This window comes from Phalacrocorax carbo, chromosome 6 (genome assembly GCF_963921805.1).
Source record: "Phalacrocorax carbo chromosome 6, bPhaCar2.1, whole genome shotgun sequence".
NCBI lineage: Eukaryota > Metazoa > Chordata > Aves > Suliformes > Phalacrocoracidae > Phalacrocorax > Phalacrocorax carbo.
The window spans coordinates 31,766,902-31,792,644 of NC_087518.1; the positions used below are offsets into that span (position 1 = coordinate 31,766,902).

At 50.3% G+C, this 25,743-nt stretch overlaps 1 protein-coding gene across 1 annotated transcript in view; it reads left to right on the forward strand.

Moving 5' to 3' along the window:
* Positions 1–25,640, forward strand: part of PAPPA2 (pappalysin 2) — a 95,336-nt gene extending 69,696 nt beyond the window's left edge. Inside the window, exons 17-22 of the mRNA XM_064454446.1 lie at positions 1,545–1,713; positions 2,450–2,582; positions 3,723–3,832; positions 6,532–6,603; positions 20,707–20,805; positions 22,795–25,640. Coding sequence (XP_064310516.1) covers positions 1,545–1,713; positions 2,450–2,582; positions 3,723–3,832; positions 6,532–6,603; positions 20,707–20,805; positions 22,795–22,869 — 658 coding nt within the window. The 3' untranslated portion in view covers positions 22,870–25,640. The remainder of the gene's footprint in view (positions 1–1,544; positions 1,714–2,449; positions 2,583–3,722; positions 3,833–6,531; positions 6,604–20,706; positions 20,806–22,794) is intronic.
* The last annotated feature ends 103 nt before the right edge of the window (positions 25,641–25,743 follow it).

The window sequence follows — 25,743 nt, forward strand, 5'->3', positions numbered from 1 at the left end:
TGCTCCTCTTCACCACCTTTCCAAAATAGTACATAGTTGCAGTTCTCTCTAGTCAATTCAAGGCTACTGCTCTTGGGGTGACTTTGCAGCACCATTTGCTGCCCAGGTGCTCACACCTTGGCCACCCACACTCCCGGCATGGTCTGGTGGGGATACTTGTGCAAAGCTCTGTGCTGGGGGACCTGCCATATCCCACCCACTCCCCTGCCTGCCTCCATGTTACCTACTGGAGTCTGACTTCACCACAGCAGGAATCCCCTGCCCCCCTTATACAGTCTTTAGGAAAAACAGATTCCTGATTTCTGAAGGGAGAAGGGGAATCTCTAGGAGATGCAAATATTTAAAAATATGAGAATGTTTCAAAAAGCTCTCAAATTTCCCATTCAGGAGTTCGCAGAAATGTCATGGGGATGGCCACCAGCTCCTGCCCCAGGTCTGGTGGTGGAGTGCAGATGGGGTCCCCTTGCTGCTCTGGGCTGTGTGACCCTGTAGTGTGTGTTAGGGGGCATCTGGGTGGCCCCACACAATATCTGCTGCCACTTAAAACTAAGGGGCAACTTAGTGCCTCCCCCCAGGGTTTTCTCTAACCGAGTAAAACACCCTTCCACATATGAGCAGCATGCTATAAACTCCATAGCGCGGCACGTGGGTCCTGCCTGCTGGCATGAGTGATGGGAGAAGGCAGGGGCGAGCAGCTGAAGCAGGCTGTCTAGTAAAGAGGGACAGGGAGGGGTGGGGAAAAATGTCTCATTAAGGACCTAGCAATCACCACTGGCTCAGATAAAGCCCATCAGTGCTGTCAAAACCTGTGTGTCAAAGTCTGGGGTTGTGGTGGCATGTCCTCTTCTGGGAGAGCAGCCCCCAGCCAGCCCCATGCTTCGTGGGGTTTTGATGGCTCTATGTAAAACATGTGGTGTCTCTATTGCTGCCAAAGACAGGAGACTGAAAAGTGGGTGGGCTCCACTCCTGGACATTTTCTTCCTTTCTTTTTCATTGTTTTTTTGGCAAGTAGTTTGTGCCTGGGTTGTTTTAGCAGCCCAGGATGGTATTGGTCTGCTGCGGTACGACAGCCCCTTGGTGAGAGTGGGATTGACAGATCTGGCTGGAGTACAAAAAGGAGCCTCAGGAGCAGCTGAGTGTAGGCCAGCAGGATTTTACTGGTGGAGGCTCATTCCATCCAGCAAAGTATGTAGCTACTGGCAGTGGGACAAAGCAGCCCATGATCTGCAGGGGAATGGTTATGGGGCACCATAAGAGGCGGGGAGCAATGGTGTGATGAATGCAAGGAAAAAGCATGCATTGCTCCTATATCAGTGTGATCCCCCCCACCAAGGGGAAGGAAAGATTGAGTGTGGGCTGTCTCGTCAGGAGGACCTGCCCATGGTAATGGGTAGGATGGCATGGAAAAGCCCCACATAGAGGGCTTGGTTGTGCTCCAGGAAAGATGTGTCTAGTCTGCTCCTGCCACTGTGGGATGCTTGGTACAGCCAAGGTGGCGTTTCTTTGGGGTGCTGCAGCCCAGTCTGGCATCTGTGTTTCCCCAGGAAATTTCTGAAGGTCCAGTGCCTGGAGAGTGGGCAGTGGGAAGAGGGACGCTGTGTCCCTGTGGTATGTGAGCCACCCCCTCCTGTCTTCGAGGGCATGTACAACTGCACCCAGGGCTTTGAGCTGGACAGCCAGTGTGTCCTCAACTGTGAGCCGCAGGGACAACAGGTGAGTGACTTGGGGGGAGGCAGAGATTGGCCAAGCATTGTGCTTTAGAGCACCTGAATACAGCAGAGCTCTTTGTGCGCCGCTGTGCAGAGGGGACCCACGGCAACTTGTCCATCCCCAGGACTAAATGCAAAATGCCCTTGTATCGCCAAACAGCAGCTGCCCTGCAAACCCAAAGCTTTTCTTGCTGGATACTAGACATGGCACAGGGTGCACCTCCGCCTGGGGATCCTCTCCCACTCCCTGGTGATCCTTCCAAAAAGCAGCAGTCCTAAGCTAGCCTGTTTGTTTTGAGTGAAAAGGGTCAGAAAGCAAAAGTAGAGGGTTTCTAGTGGATTTTGGAATCTGCTGTGAATGCATTTGCCTGGGATGATGGGCAGGCTTGTTAACCCAAGGGCTTGCCTAGGGAAGGAAGCTGCTGCCTGCCATGCTCTTCCACCCAGGTTTTGCACCTAACCTGCTGGAAGCGTCTTGTGAAGAGAAATGCAATTGATTCCCCTCCAGTGGGATCCAGCAATATCTGGAAAACAATTTGCTTTCTGGTCAGTAGTGCAAAGCATACATAGGCTGGACCAGATGGCTGCAACCTAGCTTTCCCCAGAGAACTTCTGTCTGGATTTCACTGGCAGGAGGGGGGTTCTTGCATTTTGCTCCCCCTGGAGCTGGGCTGTGGTCACACAGGGTGAGCCCTGCTGCTGCTGGTAGTAACGCTGCCTGCTCTCCCTCTGCTTTGTAGGTTCCTATCGTCTGCACCAAGGAGGGCTTATGGACAGAGGAGTTCAAACTGTGTCAGAGCTTACGGGGCACATGCCCACCACCCCCAGAGCTGAATTACGTGGAGTACAAGTGCAAGCAGGGGCACGGCATAGGTGAGGGCAGAGGAAAGCTAAACAGAAAACCAAACCTTATGTTGACTCAGCCCTCCCAGAGAGCTGAAGGTCACAGTGACTCTTCTTCTTGTACTGATCCCCACTAAATCTATGAAAATAATCCTGTTTTCTCCTCCATCCTCTTTCAAAATACAGAGCCAGGGGGTGGCTTTAACCTTGTGCATGCCTTGGTTGTACTTATGTTCAAGACTCAAAGCTAAAGCTGGTTCCAGTGTAAGCATCTCTCTTTTCAGAAGGAGCAGGGACTGGTCTTTAGGGCAAACCCAGTCCTTTGCAGTAATTCTCCTAATCTCTAGCCCTCCATGCCCTCCCCGCCCCCGAGGTCTCTCCACTTGTTACTACTGCTGATTTTTGCAGGGGTAATGTGGCAGGTCCTAGGTAAAAGCCGCAGTGACAATTGTGTGTAACAGGGCACTTTCACCAGATGAGGGACCACATCACCCGTTTCTTTCTCCAGGACTTGGTCACCTTATGATTTTAGGAAAAGCTGTAATGCTCAGTCACAGTTGTTGCATGTTGTCTGGCATCCCACTGGACAGGACACCCGAGCAAAGCCCATATCACTCTGAAGCAAACACAGCTGTCATCCAGGTCTGATCAAAACAGGCTGAGACAAGTCTAAGGGCAGGACCTGCTAAGGTTAAGCAATGGACAGACCTGGTGTAAGACTGGGGTTAGGTCTGGGATCCACCTGGTTCTCCAAGGCAGTTTTTGCAGCTTTTTTCTTCCTGGGTCAAAGGAAGGCAGTGGGAATTCACATGATAGAAAAACTGTGTAAGATGCTTCCTAACATGTCAACAAACATTCCATAGTAGTCAGGCCAGACTTATTTTCATGCTGGATCCCATATCCTGCCATCAGGGCTTCAATCTGTCTCTTGGGGCATGTTCAATTTTCCCCTCATGTGGGAGAAGGGAAATGGCCACAACTCCTGTACGCTCTTGCACAATTCAGGATCTGGGGAAGGAATTGCCATCCTAGGTTGGGAGGTAAAATGTCTTCTCTGTGTCTGCCCCTACTCTCAGTAAGGAGCCTACACATTTGGATCTGGTAGCCTCCTGTAAAACATCATTGCCCGGTTCCTGATAAAGCCCTCAAGGCTCCTCTCTCCTCCTGCAGGTGCTCTGTGCATACCTTCCTGTATCATACCTCCCAGTGACCCTGTCATACTGCCCGAAAACGTGACTGCTGAGACTATGGATCACCGTTTGCAGCCCACCAGAGTCCAGGTAAATGGGGAGGTGTATTCCTCTAGCAGGTGGTTCCCTGACAGTATAAAGGGGAACTCCTCTTTATCTGGTGTTTTTTAACCAAAATCTCTTTGCCTTGGGTAAAGAAGGGTAAGACTTGGAAAGACAAGCAGCATAAATGAGCTCATCCTTGCTGGCCCTCTCCAGGTAGCTGCCCAGGCTGCAAGCTTTGGAGGTACCTGCTGCTCCCCATAACCAGGTTCTAGTGCTGAGTTGGTCCTCCCTCCCACTACTTCTTCCTCCTCTTCCCTCCCCTGCAGACGCTACTGTACACACTCCTGCTCTCCCATACCAAAGTTCAGCATGAGTTATCAGCTCCCAAGCCAGTTTTCAAGGACTGGTAGGATACCACAATAACTGAAGTTAAATGCAGGAATCCCACTGATGTTTCAGGACATGATGCATGCCTAAACCTGCTAAGCTGCTGTTGTCAGCCAGTGTGTGGGGAGAGCAAAAGCCACCCCTGGCACAGCATGAGCCTGGGTCCCCAATTATCTGGCAGCAGAGATGCAACCCAGGCAGGCATCTTCTTGCCAGGGAGGAGGCAGGACACTGTCAGCTTAAAGATGTCTCCAGCTGCCATCACCCCCTGGCCAGCTGGTTGCCTCTGCTGCTGGAACGGGGGAGCCTTTCACCTCCCCATCTCTTACTCATTTTGTAGGCAAAACAGCTCAAATAGCTCAAATAGTTTGGATCCTCACAGCACAACTTTCCCAAAAAGCAGCTCCACTGGGGTAATATTTCTTAAAATAAAAATGAGATGCATAAGGAAGGAGGTGGAACAAAGTAAAGCAAACAATCTTCTCAGGAGCCAGCGCTCCCATCCAAACACTTTCCCCTCCTACTGGGAACCCACAGGAGGCCCAGCATCATGCCTGTGGATACTACTGTATGTCGTCTTGAATCAGACCCATGACGGATCGCTGCCGGGGGGTGAGGACGCCCGGGGCATGTGGGATGGTTAAGCACGAGCCTTGGAAGGAGTCCTCGCCTTTGAGGGATCCTTTGAGGCTTGGCCCGTCAAGGCAGTGGTGTTCGGCTTCCCTTTCACCACCACTGCAGGCTCTTGTGCAAAGGAGGCATTTTGCAGAGAGGAGGAGGAGGGAGGGGGTTGTTATTTTAAGAAGTGGTGCTCCCCCTTGCCAGGAGCTCTCTCCCTGGACTGTCTTGTTTTTCTCTCTGCCCCGGCTCCTGCCTCTGCTCCCTACTTTGCTCCTCCAAGCCTCCAATAGCTTGCCATTCCTGGGAGCTGCCATGCTCCTGAGGTGATGGAGAGGATGGGCTGAACCACACAGGGAGCTGCAGAGGCCACTTGGGAAGGGCATGGTCTTGTTTTGCTTTCAGCTCTGATGCATTGCATCCTGCAGCCAAGCAGGTTTGTCCCTCTGCCCTTATTTCCCAGCCTGGAACATGAATATACTAATATAAGAATGCTAAAATGCCATTCAAGTTGCACAACAACCACCCCAGTAGGATGCAAAATCCTCTGGGCTGTGCAGGAATTGAACAGCTTGGCCAGCATCCCCAACATCTGCCCCATCTGATGGTGGCTCCCTCCAGGTCTGCCTTCCCTGCGCTGGCTCAGGATGGCCAGGACCTCATCCTACCCCAGCCCCATCATGGTCTTAACTGAACATGCAGCAGAAGTACCTGTAGCAGGTCTGTGTGGGCAGAGCTGCCCCATCCCCAGCTGCCATGCCACCTGGGAATGCTGGAGCCAGTCTGCCTGCTGCTGCATGTTTCAAACGGGAGGCTGGGAGAAAACGTATGTGCCCCTCTGTGTGACTCCCGCACTGTGAAGGGCATTCTAGGACACTTTCACAGGCCAGCCGTTGTTTTATGGGGCCTCAGATTTCAAAGTCTGCCTGAGCTTTACAAGGAGGAAATTGCATGTGTGGTGGGGCTTTTCTTCCCCCTGTGTAATCATGAGTGCTCCCCACAAACCCCCGCTGAATGAGCGGGACAACACATTCCAGCATGATGAAACCAAGCCCTTCACAGCGCGCTCTTGTGTCCAGTTGGCTGCAATAGCTGAGTTCATGCCTCACAAATACCAGCCCTAGCCCCATAAGTGAACGTGAGTCTGGTGTATCTGCTTCAGGCCAGATCTAGGGAGGTGAGTCCTCCCAGGACTCGGATCCTGAGCAGGGGTCAATGAGCAAATTGATGCAGGCACCAAGTGATGAGTGGCTGAGCCCCCCATTCCATACAAGTGAGAAGCTGAGGAATACAGCATCATGCAGAGAGGTGATGGCAGACTCAGCCTGTCATGGCGCTGGGTGGCTTCCTCCCAGCAGCAGCTTGTGGCCAAGTCACCCACTGTGAGGTGGCACTACCAGCCAAATCCACTTCTCTGATGGTCCCTGCCATCTCCCTTTGTCCTCTCTGTTGTGTATCTATATACATCTGCACAGACATGTGTGTGTCTATCTAGCCTCTGCCTTGAACAGCGTACACTGGTTTACTGGTGAAGCAGGTGCAGCTGCTTTGGGTTTGATGGGCTTCGAAGGGTTTCCCACTGGGCAGAGGTGCAGGGAGGATCCTGGGAGTGCCTCTGCCGTTCTGCACTGCGGAGTAATGCAGTGTTGTGGGCGAATCTCTACCTCCAGAGAGCACTGATGGCTGTTGCCCTCCCTCTGCCACCTTGCCTAACAGCTCTTTTCTTCTTCCCTCCTCAGCATATTGTGTGTACGGGCAGGCTGCAGTGGTATCCAGACCCCTCTGTCATTCACTGCATCCAGTCTTGCGAGGTAAGAGCCCCCTGCTCCCAGTATGAGCTGTCAGCTCATTGGAGGAGAGCTCCTGGCAATGAAGACTCACTTCAGCACAAAGCCGGATGGCTTTGACTTCATGTTTGCTCCAAGCTGGGCCAGGGCTTGCTGGCTGAGCAGAACAAACATCCTTGGGTATAGTCCCCCTCAGCCAGGCCGATGCTGGGGAACAAGAGCTGCAGAATAACCTATTTGTTTCCTTGCCTGTTTCTTCTTGGCTAGCCTGGGAAGAATGTTCTAGCAAAAGGATTTCACTGGCAAGGGGTATCCCCAATAAGCACATGCTGACTCCAAGCCTGAATATTTCCTTAACCAGAACCACAGTTCTAGAGTAACGTGGATCCAGAAAAGCCCTGCGTGACTCACACATCCAACCAAAACAGCTAGGATTTCCAGCCTTGTACATGCAAAACAAACCACTCCTGAAGAATCTGCAGACAAAGAATTCCTTGCAGAAATCGGTTAGCTGCTCATTTCACTTTGAATAATGACCAGGCAGAAGAAAATCATAGGCAGCCTGGAGTCAGTTCACAAAGGAAATTAAAAATAGGCAGTCTTTGTCAAGCACTAGTTGTTATTATGATAAAAGGAAAAAGGGGGGGTATTTTGGAATATTGTATGCTAAAAATTTGGGATTTTTACCAAAAAAAGAAAATGTAAATGAAGTTTGCACACCAAAAATAGCTTTGGGTTTTGCTGTTTATTTTTTTATGTGCTCATTTCAATGCAAACGATTGCTTTTGCTCACATATTCTGCCTAGCTCAGCTCTTTGTTGACTGAAGTGTGCGAGAAAGGGCGATGTTGCAGGGTGCATGTCCCCAAGGAAGGAAACGTTAAAGTCAACAGAAGGTGCAGCAGTTATTTCCCAAACTCAATGGCTGTGTTGTGTGTTTCTAGTGCAAGGCATGGGCTGCAAGAATAGGGGCATGGCGTGTTGTGTGCTAGAAAGGTGTTTGATGGTTGAGTACTAGAGCTTAGTGATGGATCCTCTGGCATTTTGGGAACTCCAGCTCTTTCTAAACCAATTCTTCTAGCTCAGCTCTGGGGCAATGTATTTGAAGTAGGATGGGCTTATGTGGAAGAACAGTCCAAATGGTTGTGATGATCCTATCTGTGGTTCTCCTCCTAGCAAGGGAGAATAGCTCCTTGTGCTCTCTGGGAATGAGTCCTTCCAAAAAAGAAACAGAGGGGGTGTGAAGAGTTCCTTCATCCCTTTCTGTGCAGCTCAGGTGAGAGAAAGCTAACACAGGTGTGACGTTGCTCCCTTAGGCTCAGGTACACCAGACCAACCCCAGCCTTTCCTCCTCTATGGTTCCTGTACCTCACCTTGGGTCTATGTCTTCAGCAAGAGGTCCCACAGGGGATGATGAAAAATGCCTCTCCGTGTGTGTGAGAGAAAGAGAGAGAGACAGACAGACAGACCAATTACATGAAGTCCTAGCATCTCACAGTAACAGTCACTGTCTTCTCATTGGCAGCCCAAACATGCTCACAGCCAACATGACCTCTTTTTGTTCTTGGGTGCTTGTCATCCCTTTTTAGTCTTAGAAATCAATCCTAGACAGGAACCTTAGCATACAGGAGCTTAAGCAAGCCAAAATCTTGCAGTGTCCTATCAGAAGATGGAAAGCCCATGTTTTTCATCACCCTTGTAGACTTTTTAATGCCGTTTCTGGTTTCAATTAATCTTTCATTAGGAATGACCAAGCAGAATGTACTCTCCCAGCTGAAGTCTCACCAAAGCTCTACACAAAGCTTCCTTGTGCTGGAAATACCTCTTTTGATAGGACCCAGGACTATATCTGTTATTTCTGCAGTTCTATCTGTCTGACAGCTCAGAGATATCCCGAGGTCAGCAAGTACACCCAGATCTTTCTCTACCTCCTTTGTTGCCAACTGATGAGCTCCAAGCTAACAGCAGATGTTTTACCGTGAGTACAAGAGCTTGCCCTTCAATTTTATACAAGTGAACGTCATCCTGTTTCTCCTTCTAGTCCTTTGGGTCATCTAACTATTTGTCTAATATCCTGATCTTCCTCTGTGGAGCAATGCCTTCTTCCTCATTAGCAATTTCATCAGCACAAGCCTATTTTTAAGGTCACAGTCTCTCACTGTAACACTAATGAAGGTTCATCCTCAGATTCTCTCCCCCTCATGCTCTCCTCCTTGATACAGCTCACAGCTGCCTCCTCCCTGTTCTCTTCCTCCTCACTTCCAACATACCTGTTTCTGACTATTCATTAGGTTTTCTTCTATGATGCTGCAGGTTTTTAAGGTCAGACTGATAAGCCAAGCCTTCCTAGACAACATTTTTTCACATGTGTTTTTATAGTAGCCATTGTCTTTCTGTGAAGAATATCTCTTACCAAAAGTATCTCATTCAAGGTGTTACTCTGGGAGCTGCTGCTTACCACTGGGAAGAAGGGAAGTGTTACAGGTTCCCTCCTTTGACCACAGAAAATGCGCTGACTGGTGTTTCTGCTTCATCTGCGCTGGCTTCCACACTCGTGCCTGTTCCTCTCCTGCCTTCATCCTTGTGACTGAAAGCACGGCAGTTCTTGGAGACCATTTCACTTGGGACCCAATCTTTTGCAGGATACGGAGACATAAAACAGCAGGAGTTAGGTAGGGATTAAATATAACCTGCAACCTGTCTTTCCTGTGTGGTGTGTCCCCCCACTTCTTGTTCTCCACTTCATTTACCTGCACAAGGTATGTTCTGCCCCTGCAGAACATAGCCCCCGCTGGGTTTGACGTTGTTCAGCTTGACTTGCCATGTCTGTGGGACATCTTAGTCCCAGGTTCCTCATCATTTCACAGTAATCACTCACTGTTGGCACCTCTTTTAGGAGCCCAGACTCTGCTCTCCACTGGGCAGTGAAATGCTCGTCTAGTGGACTGTCTAGGTCACCTCAGGTCTCGGTCACCTCTCAGAGATGTTGTCATCTCTCCATTGATTGCTGAGCGTGTGTTGGATGAGGAAGCTTTCTCATCTGGACACCTCAGTGAGGGGATCAACCACACACAAGAGAAATCCAGGCCACCTGGCTGCTTATACTGTCTCTCCCTGGTGGAGTCACTTTGGGCTGGGGCTTGGCAGTAGTAGCCAAGGCTCAACCTCCTCAGCCTCAGCTGGAACCCTGCCTCACATTGGAAAGTTCAGGTCACTGTGCAATGGCATTAGAGGGATTCTCACTCATCTTTATTGTACGCTGGCAGTGGATCAGCCTGCCTGCTCATCCCTCTTGCTTCTCTCCCCACCTCCCTTCTCTTTCCATTAATCTGGTCATCCATCTGCCTCCCGGTCTCTCGCTGTGCCTTGCCAAGTTCCCTATCCCTGGAGCACGGAGGCACGTAGCTCAGCGGGCAAAGGAGGGAGGGATGCAAACCCTTCCAGGAGCCCGTCAGGAATACAAGTTAGCACTGAGCACACTTCGCCTCTCAAGGGCCAGCGGAACATCTCATCCCCTGCCATCAGTAGAAAAACAGATGGCAGCAGTGGAGGGGGCTTGGGGCTGGGTGGAGAGGGGAATGAAGGAGAGAAACCCCTCCTCCCTGGTGTGGTTTGGGAGGAGGCGGTTGTGGTCCTGGTGGTGTGCTTGGCTGCTGGGAGGGAGGTGTTAGCAGCATCTAGGGCAAGTTCTCCCAAGCCACCCCAAAGTGACCAGCTCCTAGCTATCTTCCTCCTGTGCTCAAGACCAAGTGAGGCTGTTGACTTCAGAGGAGGTGACAGCATGCACAGTGATCCAGGCTGCTACCTTGGACTCTTCCTACCATGGTCCGGAACAGTCCGTTAATGAGTATGGCCAATATTGGCTGGTATAGAGCATCTCTTAGTCTGTGCAACTCACCAGCTCTGTGCCCCTCTATCTCCCAAAGTTGTCCAACATGCTGAATTTGCCCCCAGCTCCAGCTCTGTTTCATCATTGCGTGAAGGTATCATAGGGTTAATTGTAAGGGATTTAAGGCAGTGTGCTTTGAACAGACCACCAGTAGGCAGAGCTTCATGCTGGTATGGTAGGAGTTGGACAAGAGCTACAACAGCTGTGGTCTGCCTTGTAGGGTAGCAGTTCCTTCCTGATGTGACTCAGTGCCTTCTCTGGTTGACGCTGGATTTACTGTGCTTTGCTCTGAGCTGCCCTGCCTGCATGCTGGGGGAACTTGCAGAGACTTTGGCTTCAGGTTTCTGCTTCACACCCTGAGTAAAGATGGGCCATACCAGAAAGCTGTCATGAGCTGCTGGGAATTTCTCAGGTCTTCCCCACACGAGGACAAGGTATTGCTGCCCTTGCACGTGCTGCTGGTCATGTTATCATGATCACAAAACACTAATGCTTTCCCTGTTTTATGGTTTTCCTGCAGTATTACAATGGAAAAGATGAGGTAGGGATTGAAGTGTGTTTGTGGTAGCAAGTTGTTCTCCAGTCTCTTGGTACAACAGGTAGTCAAGGACCCCAATGGACCGTTGGCCCTTCCCACCCACATGCACAAAACCCTCGCTCGGCACATCTGTGGCTTGTGTCCAGTATTTGTCAGCCAGAATTAACCCCTTTGAAGGCATATGCAATAGGGGTGGTGGGAAGTCTCATCTAAAATCAGGGTCTTGATGTGCTTTAACATGATGTGAGACAGGGTGCGATGCACTGCTGCTGGAGTTCAGCTGCAGGCTGCTTCTCACCATCAGTGGGGCTGGGACCCCTTGATTGTCCCTCTTCCCAGACCCAGGAGCTCTGATTTTGTACCATGGCAAAGCTCAGTGCAGGAAGCCAGGCAGAAATATGATGCTGGTGGGATGATCCACTTTGGGAAAGAGATCCTTTTCTTCTCTCCTGGGGCTTAAGGCAATAAGGACTACAGGCACCCCAGCTTTTCCAAGAAGACTCTCTAGAGCAACTAGGTACCTCAGCATGGCCAGAATTTAAAGTCATCCTCTTGTGATGCTCACATCATCATTATCTGATCTCCTGTTTCTGTGGGAGTCTTTCGTGATACCTTTATCCAGTCTGTACTCTTCTGTCTGTCATCTGGCTTTGGAAATGTGGAGACAATCCTACTGGATGTGGCTGCTGTTCTTGTAAGCAGACAAGAGGCAGACCGTGTGACTGCTATTCCTTCCAGAGTCTTGCCAAAGCCTATGAGCCCATGTGATCCAGGCAACCAAAGAGGACTTGATGAGTTGCCCTAGATTCTGGTACATTCAAATTTTGGAAAGTACATGATATGTTGGTCTCCACATGTCAAGAGGGTGCAGCTAAACTAGAAAAATCAATCAAAATGATAAAGGCAATGCCACAGCTGCTTTTCAACGAGACCCTAAACCAGCTGGGACTCTTCAACTTGAAGAGCAGAAGACTTCTGGAGGCTTGCCAAGTCACAGAGGTGCTGGATAAAATGAATGCAGAATTGGGGAGCACTCACTGAGACTGGCAAAAGGGGGCTGTTTCAAACAGGTGAAGGAAAGTACTTTGGACAGAGTGAGCACTCAACTCTGAAACTGGCTGCCACGTGAGGCTGCAGGGGCAAGTATTATCTTAAGTTCAAAAAGGGATTAAACAAATTAGTGGATGTCCGGTCCACAGATACTGAAAGGACCAGGCAGGGCTAGACCTTCCACTATGACTAATGCAGCAAGTGTAGATAGTGGGGGAGTACAAGGAGCATGGACTGCAGGTAGTGGTCACTTCTGGATCAGACCTGGCCCCTGACCTTTGAGGGCAAGGACCTTTATGCTGGGGAGAGGAGCACAAGATGGTGAGCTCTCTACATACCTGCTGGGTATGTTTTCATGCTGCTCTTGGCATGAGCAACATGGGCTGCATAGCATGGGATATAGCCTTTCAGGGGATGAGCCCAAAGAAATTTATTCCTCTTCCAAAAATCTCAGTTGAGACATACTTTTCCTAAGCTCTGAGAAGGTCTCTGTCTCCTGCACACATGGAGAGTGACTGTAGAAACTTAATTTTCTTAAGAGACAAAGCAAACAGAGGGAAATAAAATGATCGCACACCAGCCTGGTGCAAGGACAGGTGCAGCTCTCCTTCCTGCAGGCTTACAGAACCCCAAAAGACACTTGGCACTAGTAGGTCCACAGACACAATACCAGTGGTGGTGAAGACGCAAAGAGGTGGAAGCAGCCTCAGCTCCCCCAACCCATGGCTGTGCAGGCTGGCCTGCACTTGGGAAACCCCAACATATGGCTACTTCTGCCCCCTCTCCATCTCAGGTGCCATCCCTCCATCCCTGTCTACAACCCACTTTCCCCTCTCCCAGGAGTCACAGTCATGCAGCAAGTGACACAGAGAAAGTGGAAAGCTACTGAAAGCACCCGCTGAAATAAAAATCAATGAGTTGCTTCTGATAATAAACAAACATCCCCAAGTGTAGCCCCGCCAACTGCTCTTCCAACACGAATATTCATTCCCCTTCAGCTCCTTCATCCCTCATACATTGTTTTTCTTTCTGTTTAAGATCTGTAACAAGAACTTGGCAGAAACCAGATACAAGTGGGTCAGGAGGCCCTTGTGGTTTTCAGGGCTTGTTTTCCATAACCCGTTCTATCCTGCAACATATTTTGCACAAATGGCTTGGCAGGAGAACTAATCCATGGCAGCAGGCGAGCTGCTGAGGGCAGGATCGCAGGCCGGTGCTTGTGGCATAGGAAGCCCTGGCTTCTCTTGTGTGTGCAACAGCAGCCCTGGTCATCGCTGGGGGCCCATCTCTGGGATCCACCCTGCTTGCCAGGAGCACTACTGACACACAGCATCTTCCTGTGGTCCCTTTTGCTTGTTCTTTCCTGCTAGTTTTCTTCCCCTGCTAGCACTGAGATCAGGTCATAGAAAGGATGAAGCTAAGGACCCTGCCATGAATACAGAGGTGTTTTTATTGAAGCAAAGATTTGCTCTGGTGTGGTGTTTATCTACACCAGCTTTCCATCCCTCTCTTTATTCTTGTCCCCATGGACTGTGCAAAGCCCTTTCCAGATCACTGTCTGCTGAGACACAGCTTCCCTGAGGAGCAAGGCACAGAGCAGGATAGGGGAGAAGAAACACATCCCCTTTCAGTAGCCCAAAGTGCCACATACTTCTGCAGCAGAAGTGTGTCCAAACCAAATCTTGGCCTGGGACACAGAAGTATTTTCAGGCATCATTAAGGCGAGGACCTGCTGTCCCAATATGGCCATCTACAGCAGCATTCAGGCTGGAGACAAAGCATCAATCTAACCTCTGTTCTCTTCATAGCCCTTCAGACACCGATCCTGTCCAAACTCAGTCTGGACTGATTCAAACAGGGCACAGATGTTTGCAGTAAACCCATGTCCAAAGGACCCCATTTGTCCTGAAGAATACCTAGAGCTGCATACCAAGACTGCTGGGAGGTGGGTTGTTGCTTGCCTTGGGCATGGCAGTACAAGTGATGGCATACAGGCTGAAACCAGACAGCAGGACGCCACTTTCCAGCCTGTTACCCCTTCCTTGAAACATTCCTTAGAGTATGTGGAGTACTTTCACAAGCAACAAGCCTCTGTTTTCTTAGTGAAGCCTGGAGAGAAGGATGTTGGAGCTGGAGCAGATGTTCCTGAAGACCTGAGCTGTGATAAAAGCAGTCTGCACACTGAGCTGATGAACTAGTGGCACAGGGACACCAGCAAGCTCAGAAACAACTGGCACTGCTTCATTTTGCTTTCTAGCCTTGTCTGAGGGGATGGAGCAAGTCCATGATGTCTCCTAGCAAGCCATCCTGCAGGCATGTGGCCCCAGGGGACAGCTGCCATGGTTTGAAAGGAGCACAGGAATAGCTCAGGGGACACGAACTAGGAGACATTAAAATAATGGATGAAGTGCTGGGTTTGTATGCATTTGTTTCTCTTCTTCAGGCCACTTGGTCCCAGGTGCCTCTTCCCAAATTTCTAGAGCTCACTTCCTCTGAGGGGTGCTTGCCCTGCCTCCTTTGCTGTAATGGGCCAGGTAGCGCTCGCTTGCTGCTTGGAATGGCTCAGGGCAGCAAGGCATCCTAAAAAGCTTTTTGAACAGAAGCCAGCCCTGTTCCCTCTCTGTCCCTCTCTGTGTTTTTTAGAGCTGATTTCCTCCTTGCATGCCGGAGAGCCTCAGGAAGGCCAGAGGGAAAGTGAATGTGCTTGGGGTGTTGAAGGGGGGAGAAAAAAAAAAATAAAAGACACACTGCAACAGAGAGAGGGCCAAGAAAAATATTTAATCCAAACAATGAACATTGTCGTTTCCTCCCACAGTCTGCATTCCCAGTCAACTTCCCTGGGCAAGCAGGGGGAGCCAAGAATGGCCGGGCTCTCTGCCTCACCAGAGTGAGTGTGTGTGTATGCAAGGAAAGGGATGTGTCCTGAGGACACTGTGCTATAGCATTGCTTTAGCCACGTCTGCGGCTGAAGGGACTGACACCAGCCCCAGTTTTCTGTAGGGAAATGGTGGTTTGGAGTGATGTTGGAGGGGTGTGGATAGGGATGAGAGAGGGAATTTCCCCCAGGCTGGGTTGGTTGATGCACAGGGGCTTTACGTGAACCAGACTTTTAACAAGGCTTTGGGTACCCTTCAAGTCTTCCCAGGGACCTCCCAGAGCTTTCTGAAACATCTTGGCTTGTGGCTGAGGTGGGAAGGAAAGAAGGAAGGAAGGAAAGGCATCCGGCAAGGAGAAGCTGCCCTCTGCCTATCCCTGGCCAAGGGCTGCTGCAGCTGCTTTGTGCTTTCCTTTCCCCATGCACCCCTGCCTGCTCCCCCCTGCCAAGTGCAGTGGCTTTTCCCTGGGACGTGGCTTCTCTTGCACATCTTAGACCCCTGAAGCTGCAGCGGTCTCAAGCTCTGGAGCAGCTCAAGGTACATGTCCCGTGGCTCTGTGAGCTCTGGTTTGGTCTGACAGTCCTCTGCTGCCAAATAGGCAGGGGTTTCCAGCTGTGCTAGGTAAGAGCCTGACCCTGTCTACTGCTGCTTCCTCGTTTCTGGTGCTGAGCACATGCTGATGCCTTTGGGGGTTTGCTCTTGAAGACCCTGCAACGTCATGCTCCTGGAAGACCATGTGTACAGTGAGGGGAGACATTTCTCCAGCCGAGGTTTATCACCCCATCCTGTCCCTGACTCTCTGCTATGCTGTCTCCCTCCTGTCTCCTCCAACTGATCTTTCCATTACTAATGACTCATCCACTGCAAGAGCAGAGCTAACAGCAGTAAAGCTGATGCACAAGGTGTGAGTCTGACAGCAGGGCAGCTTTTCCAGGGCTGGTCCCTGCCTGTCTCCCCTGGTGAAATGATGGTTCCCCTGTTCCTCTGGGGCTGCTTTGAGAGCAACAGCTGAAAAGGATAAAGACACCTGTACTTCCTCAGCTGCAGGGTCACATATGGTCATCTCAGCATGCAGGGTCCAAGGTTGATGCCCAAAATACCGACACCCAAAGGGAAGGACAAAAGGACAGCAAAATCTGTGCTGACTTAGAAGCAGCATGAAAGCAAACTACACCCCCTCCTTGGATGGGATCAGCACAGTTGCAAAGCCCAGGACCTGCGCAGCCTCCCAAAGGCCGGAGGAAACAATTTGCTATTAAGGCTGGACTTGATCCTCTGAAACTGGGATCTGAGCTTTCTCTAGCTATGGGCAGATTGAAATTGCAAGCACTTTCCATCCCAGTGGCAGTGCAGGAGAGCCTTTCAGCTCTTTGGTTACACAACTGGCCAGGTGCATCCTGATTTTTTTTCTTTTTTTCCACCTTCCTCTGAAGCATCTGGAACAGGTCATTGCCAAAAGCAAGGTACTGGGCCTTCAGGTCTGCTCGACCAGAGCAAAACCTGCATTCCTGGGAAATAACGTTCATCAAGCGCCCATGACACAGCAGCAAAATATGTACAATACTGATGGCATCTATGATTGATTCTTTGTGCTCTGACTTTCCCTCACTCCATCGCACCCTTTCGCACTTTTTCGCAGTGAATCAACCCACATATAAGGTGGATTAGAAGAAAAGTGTCTGGACCCTGCCCGACTCCCTGATGGCACTGGGGGCTCCCCGCTGGGCAGGACGCCAGCTCTGGGGAGGGAGCCAACCAGCTGAGCCCCGACGCTGGGGGATTCTGCAGGGATGGTGGAAAAATGCTGTGCGCAAATGCTGCTCCCTGCACAGCATGTCTCGGCAGCCTTGAGAGAAACGGCTCTACCAAGCCCTCTGAGATGCTTCTGCCTGGGATGTGGCAGGATCTAACCAGTCCTTTCTCACATCCCTCCTTTGCCTGCAATATTTTTTGCTCTTTTTTTAAAAAAAAAACCTTAATTTTTTCTCTTTTTATTTGTGCCTATTCCCAGCTTTGAGACTGTGTGGTTTTTTTAGCCTATTGAAATTGCCAAGCACTTGATTCGCGGTTACTATTTTTATGCTGGCAGCGCAGGGCTCTGGCCCAGCAGTGCCAGATGCTGCACCTCCACGTGCTAACACATGCCCTGCTGAAGCTTCTGTCTGAATAAACAAGGAAGACGGATGGCACAAGCAGGGAGATTCGCTGACACAGCCCGGCTCATTAGCTGCCTCGGTGGCATGCTGCCTAGCTGAGCAGCTCCCTATCACTTAACATGGCACAGAGTGGTTGCAGCAATTACCTTATTCATTTTCTCCTCGTTTATCTGAGCCATTTGAACCAGTCCTTTTTCCCTCTGTGCTGTAGGATGCATGTTCTGGCAAATGAAACCCAGCTGACCATTTCCCTGGATCACATTCATTGCCTTCGCATGGCACAGTTGGCCATTGGTGTGGGTTTTTTTCCTGCCAGCATCTTAAAACATCATTGGGTGTTTCTGCGAGTCACCAACATGGGCAAACCTCCCTTCTCCCACTGCTGGCATTGCTTTCTTAGAGCCACATGGCCCAAGCACAGGTTGGACACAGTCTGTATGGGTTTTCCTCTCTCACAGCATCTGCTCTTAGTCGTTGCATTGCCATGTTCTTCCTTGCTGTGATCCTTGCAAGACCAAAATGAGACCAATGCAAGTATGAGGGTGCCTGTGCCCTCAAGGGTGATCCACCAGCACCATACTTTGCTCTTTCTGCTTGCAAAGATGAAACCAGCTGGAAATCCTTGACAAGGCAAAGCATTGGGAGTCACCGTGTTCTCCAGGTGCTGGGCAAGGAGCAGGGACAGCGGTCCCCAAACCCTGTGCCTGGCTCTCTTGAGCCTCGAGTCCAATTAGTCATTTTTTATTTTCCCCTCATATGTTTTTCCAATGTAATTTGGAGCATGAGTTGTTAAGTTTCCCCAACAAGTGTTGCCATAGAAGCCTGTATTTGTTTAGGGTGGGGTATGGGCTCCAGCGGGTTGAGAGGAGGGGGCAATTATCCCTAATAGGTGTAGAGAGAAACTAAGAACCTCTCCTTCCCATTCCTGTCCCTGACTCTGTCCTCCCCCAACCTTGCATGCAAGATCTGGGAACTGTTTCAGACCTGTGCAGCCGGGATGGGCAACCCCCCCCCATAACTGTATGGAAACTACTGAAGCGGCGGGTGTTGTTTTGCCAGTGAGTCATGACATACGGAGCAAAGCTCAAGAAAAAACTCCACTGCATAGAAGGCTGCAAAAGCAAATCACACCCAGAAGAGCTCTCCCCTGCCAATTGCCCTGGCCAGTCCCCTGCCTGCATCCCTGCACCGGCCAGCCCCAGCATACCTGCCCTGACATTTCTGGTGCTCAAAATGGCTTTTGTGGCTCAGAGACCTTCTTTGATCACCATCATTTAAGACCCATTGATACTTTTCAACAGAAGACCAGTATTAACCCTATTGCTTTGGTCAAATTGCACCCTGGTCTCCTCTGGACATGGTTTGTGACAGCAGTGATGGGAACTAAATCCCTTCTTGGTTTTGAGTAAGCTACCTAATGCAGCTGTGCCTCAATTTCCCAGTTGTAGTGTTCTCTCTCTGCTTCTCCTGTGAGATCTTCCAGGCAAATGCAATCTCTCTGTGGCTGCCTGGATTTGGCCCAGGGACTGTAGTACTGAAGGCACAGGTAGACTCAGTGGCTTGCCATAATCCCTGCTGCTACTTCCTTAAGTGACATTAGCCTGCGTTGAGCCCATTTCTGTTCCTTGTGAGTCATGATGACAAAAAGCCACATCAGTTCCCTGGTTTTGGTATGGCTTTTTCATGTGAATTATTGGCATTATCTCCAGTCTTTCATGTTGGCTTCAGCGCAGTGGATGCAGGGCTATCGCGGTGCAGTGATGTTTTTCAGCTGGCTGTCATTCAGTTTAGGGGTGCTATGGACGAGTGTCCATCAAAGGCTGGGTCTGGGTATTTTCTGAAGCCCAGTTATCATTTAGGGCCACCAGATCCAGTGACAAGGGTCAGCTGTTTCCATGAGCAAAGTGGTGGCAAGTTTCCACCAAGAGCCCTTTCTGATGACAGCAGTCCTCCTGGAGGTTGGCTGTGGTTGCTGGGCCAGTAGCTACCATCACAGTGCCTGGACTGGGAGAAGCATTTTGTTACTAATCACTTGGTTAATGAATGGTATCTCCATTCTGTTAGCACATTTGGTTGTTTCTTGGCAGTGCTGATGTGTATCTGTGATAAATAAGCCTCGGCTGCAGATTGTTCCTGACAGTTCATTGCAAGTGCTTCACATGCACGTTGTTTGGTTGCACCAGTCACACAGCATTGTTTCTCAGCCCTAGTTGGCTGCTTCTTAGCCCCAGTTGCTAGTTTCTCTTCTCTGATGAGATGACTCATGTAACTAAACAACAATAAAATGGATTTCTGAATGGCTTCTTGTGCCATTTAACATTTCTGGACAGAGCTATTCTGCTGTGATAGCTTTCTGTTTCCATGTTAGGCCTGAAAGTAAAGGCGGCTTGTAAAAGATGGAGCATTTGTCTAAGCTGCACCAAGGCAATCTGGGCTCTGCAAATCCCCAGTTGTCCAGGCTGAGGCAATGGTGCAGCAAAGGGCAATGGGCTGTGCCATGAAAAGAGAAATCTTCCACCGTTCAACCATGTTAGTTCCTTACAGAGGTTGAGACTTGTGCCATGAAGTTGAGAAATGAGGAGGAAAATGGCCAAAACTTAAACTGGAAGGTGGCCATATTGCCAATATCTCTGGTCATCAGTAGGCTGGTGCCCTCTCTGCTCAGTCCAGAGTTGTATTTTGCCTGCAGGGAGCTAGTGTTTAATGAAGATCCCTTCTGTTTGTCCCAGCTGGCCACCAGATAAGTTGCCTTGTAGTCCAACCTGGCAAGGTTTGGTGGAGCCATGTGCTGTGGACAGGGCTAGAACCTCCAGTGGAGTCTAGAGGAATTTGGGGACATGTTCCTTGGGGTCAGAGCCAGAGCAAAAGCATTCTGAAAAAGGCATAGTCCTTGCAACCAGCACTTGCCAATGCTTGGGTTGGCTTGAACACAAGTACTTCTGGGAGACTCCTTACCTTGCCGAACCTTTCTCATAGTCCAAGGGAGATAAAGCACCTGCCTTCCTGAGTTTGATCCTCTAGCAGGATGCTTTATCGATCCTTGTAACAGCCTCTCTATACTTAGCTGCCCAAGCCAGGTCACCAAGCTCAACTTCAGACCCAAGCTCTTTGGGAGGAGGGCAGTTAGAGAGGAGTGTTGGGTCAGCTTCTCACAGAGCCCTGCTGCAGCTGTGAACATGCAAAGAGCTGGATTACAGTGGAGATATGCAAGAGTAGTGTGAGAAGGTGGATGAGCAGATGAAGTGGTGAACTGACTCCTAGCTGGGTGGCAATGGACTCTGTGGAGAAACACTGAGTGAGATGTGAATGGGGACATGTGGCATTCAGGTTGGGGCCCTCTAGCGATGTGGATTTTCCTTCTCTCTTCCTGACACAATTCCCTGATCCTCAAGCTGCAGCTGCTGCCATCTGAGTACCCACTGCTCCATACACACTAGCAGGAATACCAGTCTTCTTGTGCCCTTTGGCTTTGAAGACGGGGTTGTATATGGTGGAAATGGGCCTTGGCCCTTATCAGAGGTGCACAGAGGCCTTGCTGAGGACCTGGGATCTCTGCTTTTTGGGGGCAACCTTATGTTTTTTAATAACCCTTTCAACAAAGACTCATTTCTCTGCCTAGCCCTTCCAAGCAGACGGCTGGTGCGACACCATCAACAACCGGGCATACTGCCAGTATGACGGGGGTGACTGCTGCTCCTCCACACTGTCCTCCAGGAAGGTAAGTGAGCACCTTCTGCAGCACTGGCCAGGATTTAGGATTAAGTGACTGCTAGCCACGCTCTTTGGCTTTGCTGGCCATGGAACCGAGCCTGCAATGCAATTCTCCCATGAACGGAGAACAAACCCATGATTTTAAACTGAAGCCAGCTGAAGCTGATAGATATCATCCCACTGCTTAACAGCGGGATTTGGACTCTGGCCAGCAGGACTGAAAGCTCAGCCCAGCTCCCACTGAGGTTCACAGGATTCCCTCTCATTTTGGGAAACAAGTCTCAAAGAAATGACTTCCATAGGATGTTGTGCTACCCATGGTGAGTCAGAAGTCACCTTGTCATATAATTGAGCAATCTCAGGGGATTTTTGCTATGGTCCATTGGCATCTGCTATGGGCTGTCTTTCCCTCCCAACTCCCCTGGGGACAGAAGGAGGGAGTAATAGTGTAGAGGCAGCAACTTGGCATTGGGGTTGCATAGACCCTTCTTTGACTCCCATCACAACCTCCCCTCCCACCTAACTTGCTATCCAGCACACACAGCCCATCCTTCCTAAGTATATCCAACAGCAAAACAAATCATAGGGCATGAGATAATTTCTCACTGCAAAAATATGTGAATTTGGATCTTCTCATCTTTGTTGTGGAGCTTGAATCATTTTTCCTTTCATCACACATACACACACAGAGAAAAGGAAAAATAAAATCCTGGGAAGATCCATTTGAGATAGGAGAGAAAAGGCTTTACACCCAAGTGATGAGTGAAACCTCCACAGCAATATCATGACATCTTGGAGCAAGGCATGGCTCTCAGGAGGACTGAGAGATCTGGGTCTCTGGCCAAAATAAAGGATGGGTTTACAGTGGATGGCAGGGGGGATTCAGTCCCATGGCTCTCAGGAGACCCAGCCCCAGCTTGTATTCCCCACAGATCCCAGATCTCCCACAGCACAAGCCTCCAGCACATTTTTGTTAAGACAGATGCAGAAATAGGGGGTTTAAACACCAAAAAACACTCCAGTCTGTCACTGGCCCAGGCTGTGAAAAATCAAATGTGCTTCCATAGTAAGAAAAACTTGTGGCTCTGAGCCTGGTGTGTATAAAACCTCTGGAGGAAACTTTTCTTGGCTCCCATGGCCCATGACTGGGCAACTGTCAACCGGGAGCCAGATGTTCTGCTGGTGCTCTCCCACCTTGCTCTGCTGCCACCAGCTAAGGGGACATAAGTTTGCTTGGCCACATACAGTTGTAGAGAAAGCAATGTACAATAAGCCTCTCTACGTGCATGGGATGTCAAAGCAGAATAGCTTGTGGGTGGCCCTAGATGGACCTACCATCTGCCTCACTCAAGGCTGTTCCTGTTCACACCGCCTCCAGCCTGCCTGGGTTTCTTTAATCCATAATGCACAAGAACTGTAGGCATCTACCCTGGCTCCTATATCAGGTAGTGTGGAGGCCAGCCTTTGTAGCTGGGAGCTTGGTTGAGTTCCTCCCAGAGGTACAGAAGATGAGGCTATGCTACCTTCATGCTTTGCTGAGCCTGGAAGAGCCAGGAGTAGCTTGGTGGACAGGTCCATGGCCTCAGACATGGACAAGGGGGGCCTTCTAACAGGGACCACAGTAAAACTGAAATCTAGAGGTGCCTCATCACTGTCAGCCCTAGTCCAAATGTCTCACATTCACCAGGGGAGAATTCTCCCCAGGGTTTGACATTTGGGGCACAAGACTCAAGCTTACCCTTGGTTGCAAAATTTGAAACCCAAGTTAACAAAAAGGAAAACCCTAAGAATAAAACTCAGCCAGGGACAGCTTGTATCAAAGCCCATTCTCAGTGACTGTGGAGCCTTGGCAGTCCCAACAATGACAACAACGTCAGGGTGCAGCCCAAGGTGTCTGTCTGTTCATACCAGGGTGGAGAGGGCTTGCAGGGGCATAGGGGTGCCAGAAGCCAGGCATTTCAAAGCAGATGCTTATATTTCCCTTCGGTCCCCCCAGGTGATCCCGTTTGCTGCTGATTGTGACCAGGATGAATGCACGTGCCGTGACCCAGCAGCCGAGGAGAACCAGTAGTGGCACCATGAAGGGCCTCTCTCGGCCAGGCGAGCGCCAGAGGAGCGAAGGGGCAGCAACAGGGGCCGCTGGGGAATGGCAGAGTGTGAGGGGGCAGGAGGCATAAGGAAGAGCTGGGCAGGGGGATGGCAACTGTGCACAGAGGGGATGCGTCGAGGCCACCGAGCAGCTAGTGGGCTGCGGCATGGGAGGGCAGGTGCGTGGCAGTCCCCTCCCTGTTGTTGCTCCCTCCCAAACCCAGCCAGACATGGGGGCCTGGTGCACACTCGAGGGGCTCAGCCAGGGGTCCGGTACCACCTCAGCCACGTACTGGGCTGGGCTCCATGCCAACAGCCCAGGTGCTGCCATGGACATTTGTCGTGGTCCAGCATCTGGCTGTCTGTCTTTGCTCTGGATTTTGTCACTATTCACCCCCCTCTGCTGTACAGGCTTCTTTTAGCAAGGTCGAGGTAGTTGTGATCTCTCTGCAAATATTTAAACTTAATTATAAATATATATACATATATATATAATATATATAAATATATATTATATTTTCTTTGCTCATGATGAAGCTGAGAAAGGATACCCTTTGTCACACACCCATGCTGCTGTGAAGTACAAACCATTGGGAAAAGCACAGGTCAGGGCAGGAGGAGCAGGGAATTTCCCTTTCCTTGCTGAGAGGGAGCTGGAAGGAGGACAGAGAGAGAAGCCAAACACCCTGGCCACGCCAGGAAAGAGCTCCCCAGGCAGGCTGCAACCTCAAGGTGCTCTCAGCATCTTGCAGGCACCAAGTTTTGCCCTTGGGATTTGCTGGTGCTTTGCCTTGCTCTGCTTAGGGTCCTGGGTCAGGATTTTGATGTCGAGAAGAAACTCTGCTGCGCCCTTGCACAACCCTGGTAAGCACAGCAGGTTCAGTGAGCACTGCTGCCCAAAAGGGCACTGCAGACCCCTGTCATCCATTATTTCAGAGCCCTCTGTGAAGGGTTACATGTCCATAGGGATCGCTGCGTTGTCAGTAGGAGCAAAGACACGCAACAGTCCCTCTCTGCCTTGCTCCCCCTGGCTACTGCGCACCCAATTAGACAAGAGTTGTAGTGGGCAACCCAGAGTAGCTGTGTGATGCTCTGAATGAAGGATGATGAGGTGGGCCTTCTTTTTTTTCCCCATGTCCCGTTTCCAAACATGAGCTTCAACAGTGTTGTCAGCAGTTCTCAGAGGAGACCAGACCCTGCAATGGAAGGAGAGACAGGACACAAAAGACCTGTCAGAAGACTTTGAGCATCATCATCTTCCATTGAGGTTTTCCTTATTACTATCTCTGTGGCCGAGCCCATCACGGTGGACATACAGTCAGACTTTCACAAGTCTCTTACTCCTGTAGGCGCTAAGTGAAAACCTTCAGATTCACTTCTAGCCCCAAAGAAGACCAGCTAGAAACTTCCTCCTGCATGGTTGATGCCCAGAAGCTCATCTTGGCAGCCTCAACCCAGCCCCATAGAGGCAGCAGTTAGGGAAGGTGCCTGGCTCCAGCTGGGGTTATTGCTGATGGCTTTGTGCTGCAAAGAGGCAGAGAAAAGGAATAGAAAGAGAGGAGCAGAGAAGGGACCACAGAGGATAAGCACAGACACACCGGTGTGCACTGGTACAGTCCCAGGCTGGGACCAAGAAACCCAAGGCTGCCCGGCTACGTTCTACCCACATAGACTGTGCTGGTGGAGCCAGGCTCCAAGCCAGTTTCTCCAGCATGAGAGTGATGGAGAGAGGGTGACACAGTGTGGAGAGACCGGGGATTTTCAGGGCATCCTTTGGCTTTTGCTAGCTCCCCCACCACAAACACACCTTTTTTGTCAGGCATCTCCTAAAGTTATATAGGGCTGGAGGATAGGAGTAGGGTCAGAGGCACCTGGACGTCCCACCAATGTCCAGGCAGGAGACTCCTTATCCTCTCTAAGCCCTTTCCTGATCCCAAGTATGCCCATCACCCCATGGCACGTCACCTCCTGCCTGCCCTGGCCTAGGCAGGGATGCAGGGGGCACAATGGACCCCATCTCTTGCAGCAGGGATGCACTGACATTTCTGTTCCCATCATGAACAGGTGCCAACACCCAGGGTTTTCAGCCAAATACACTGTCAGTTTGGCAGAGCTGTAATTTTTTTCGACAGCAATCCATTTATCAATTAAAAACAAACCCCCAAAAAACCAAGGAAGTCTTTAAAAAAGCCCTTTTCGACTCTTCTGGCCTCAGTGTGCCCCAGAAGGTGCAATCTGAAAGCCCGTCCTGCTCCACCAGCTCAAGGAAGGGGATATTCAGGGGTCTTGGCACAGCAGGAGCGGGTGGACACGGCAGCCCCCCCAACCTGTGGGGATGCTGGGGATGCGGGATGAGGGTGACACTCAGAGGGAGATGGGAGAATTTCAAGTCCCAGCATCTTGTGATGCCAAACCCTTCCCTGCCTGGTGTCAGCATTACCTAGATGCCTATGTGTTTAGATGCCAAATTTTTACCCTTTTTGGCATGAAAATCCTGGTCTCAGCAATGGCTTGTCCCTGCTCACCAGTGGGTAGGGTGACCAGAGGTGCTGGCTTGGCTCATGGAGATTTGTACTTCTCATGGATAGCTTCTACGTACCGAAATATTGTTCTTCTATAGCGACACTGAGCGGTTTTTGTCCCCTTTAGGGTTTTATTCACAACGGAGGCTGCTGCTATTTTTATTTTTTTGTATTTGATAATTATTTTTTATAAAAATCTATGAAAAAAAATAAATAATCTTGTCATCCTCCACCGCTTTTGCTTCCTTGCTTCACCCAAGGAGGGGCCAGGGTCAGGGAGGGAGGTGGTTCAGCTGCTGCCAGCACCTTTGGTCCCACATACTCTCCTCTGCCTC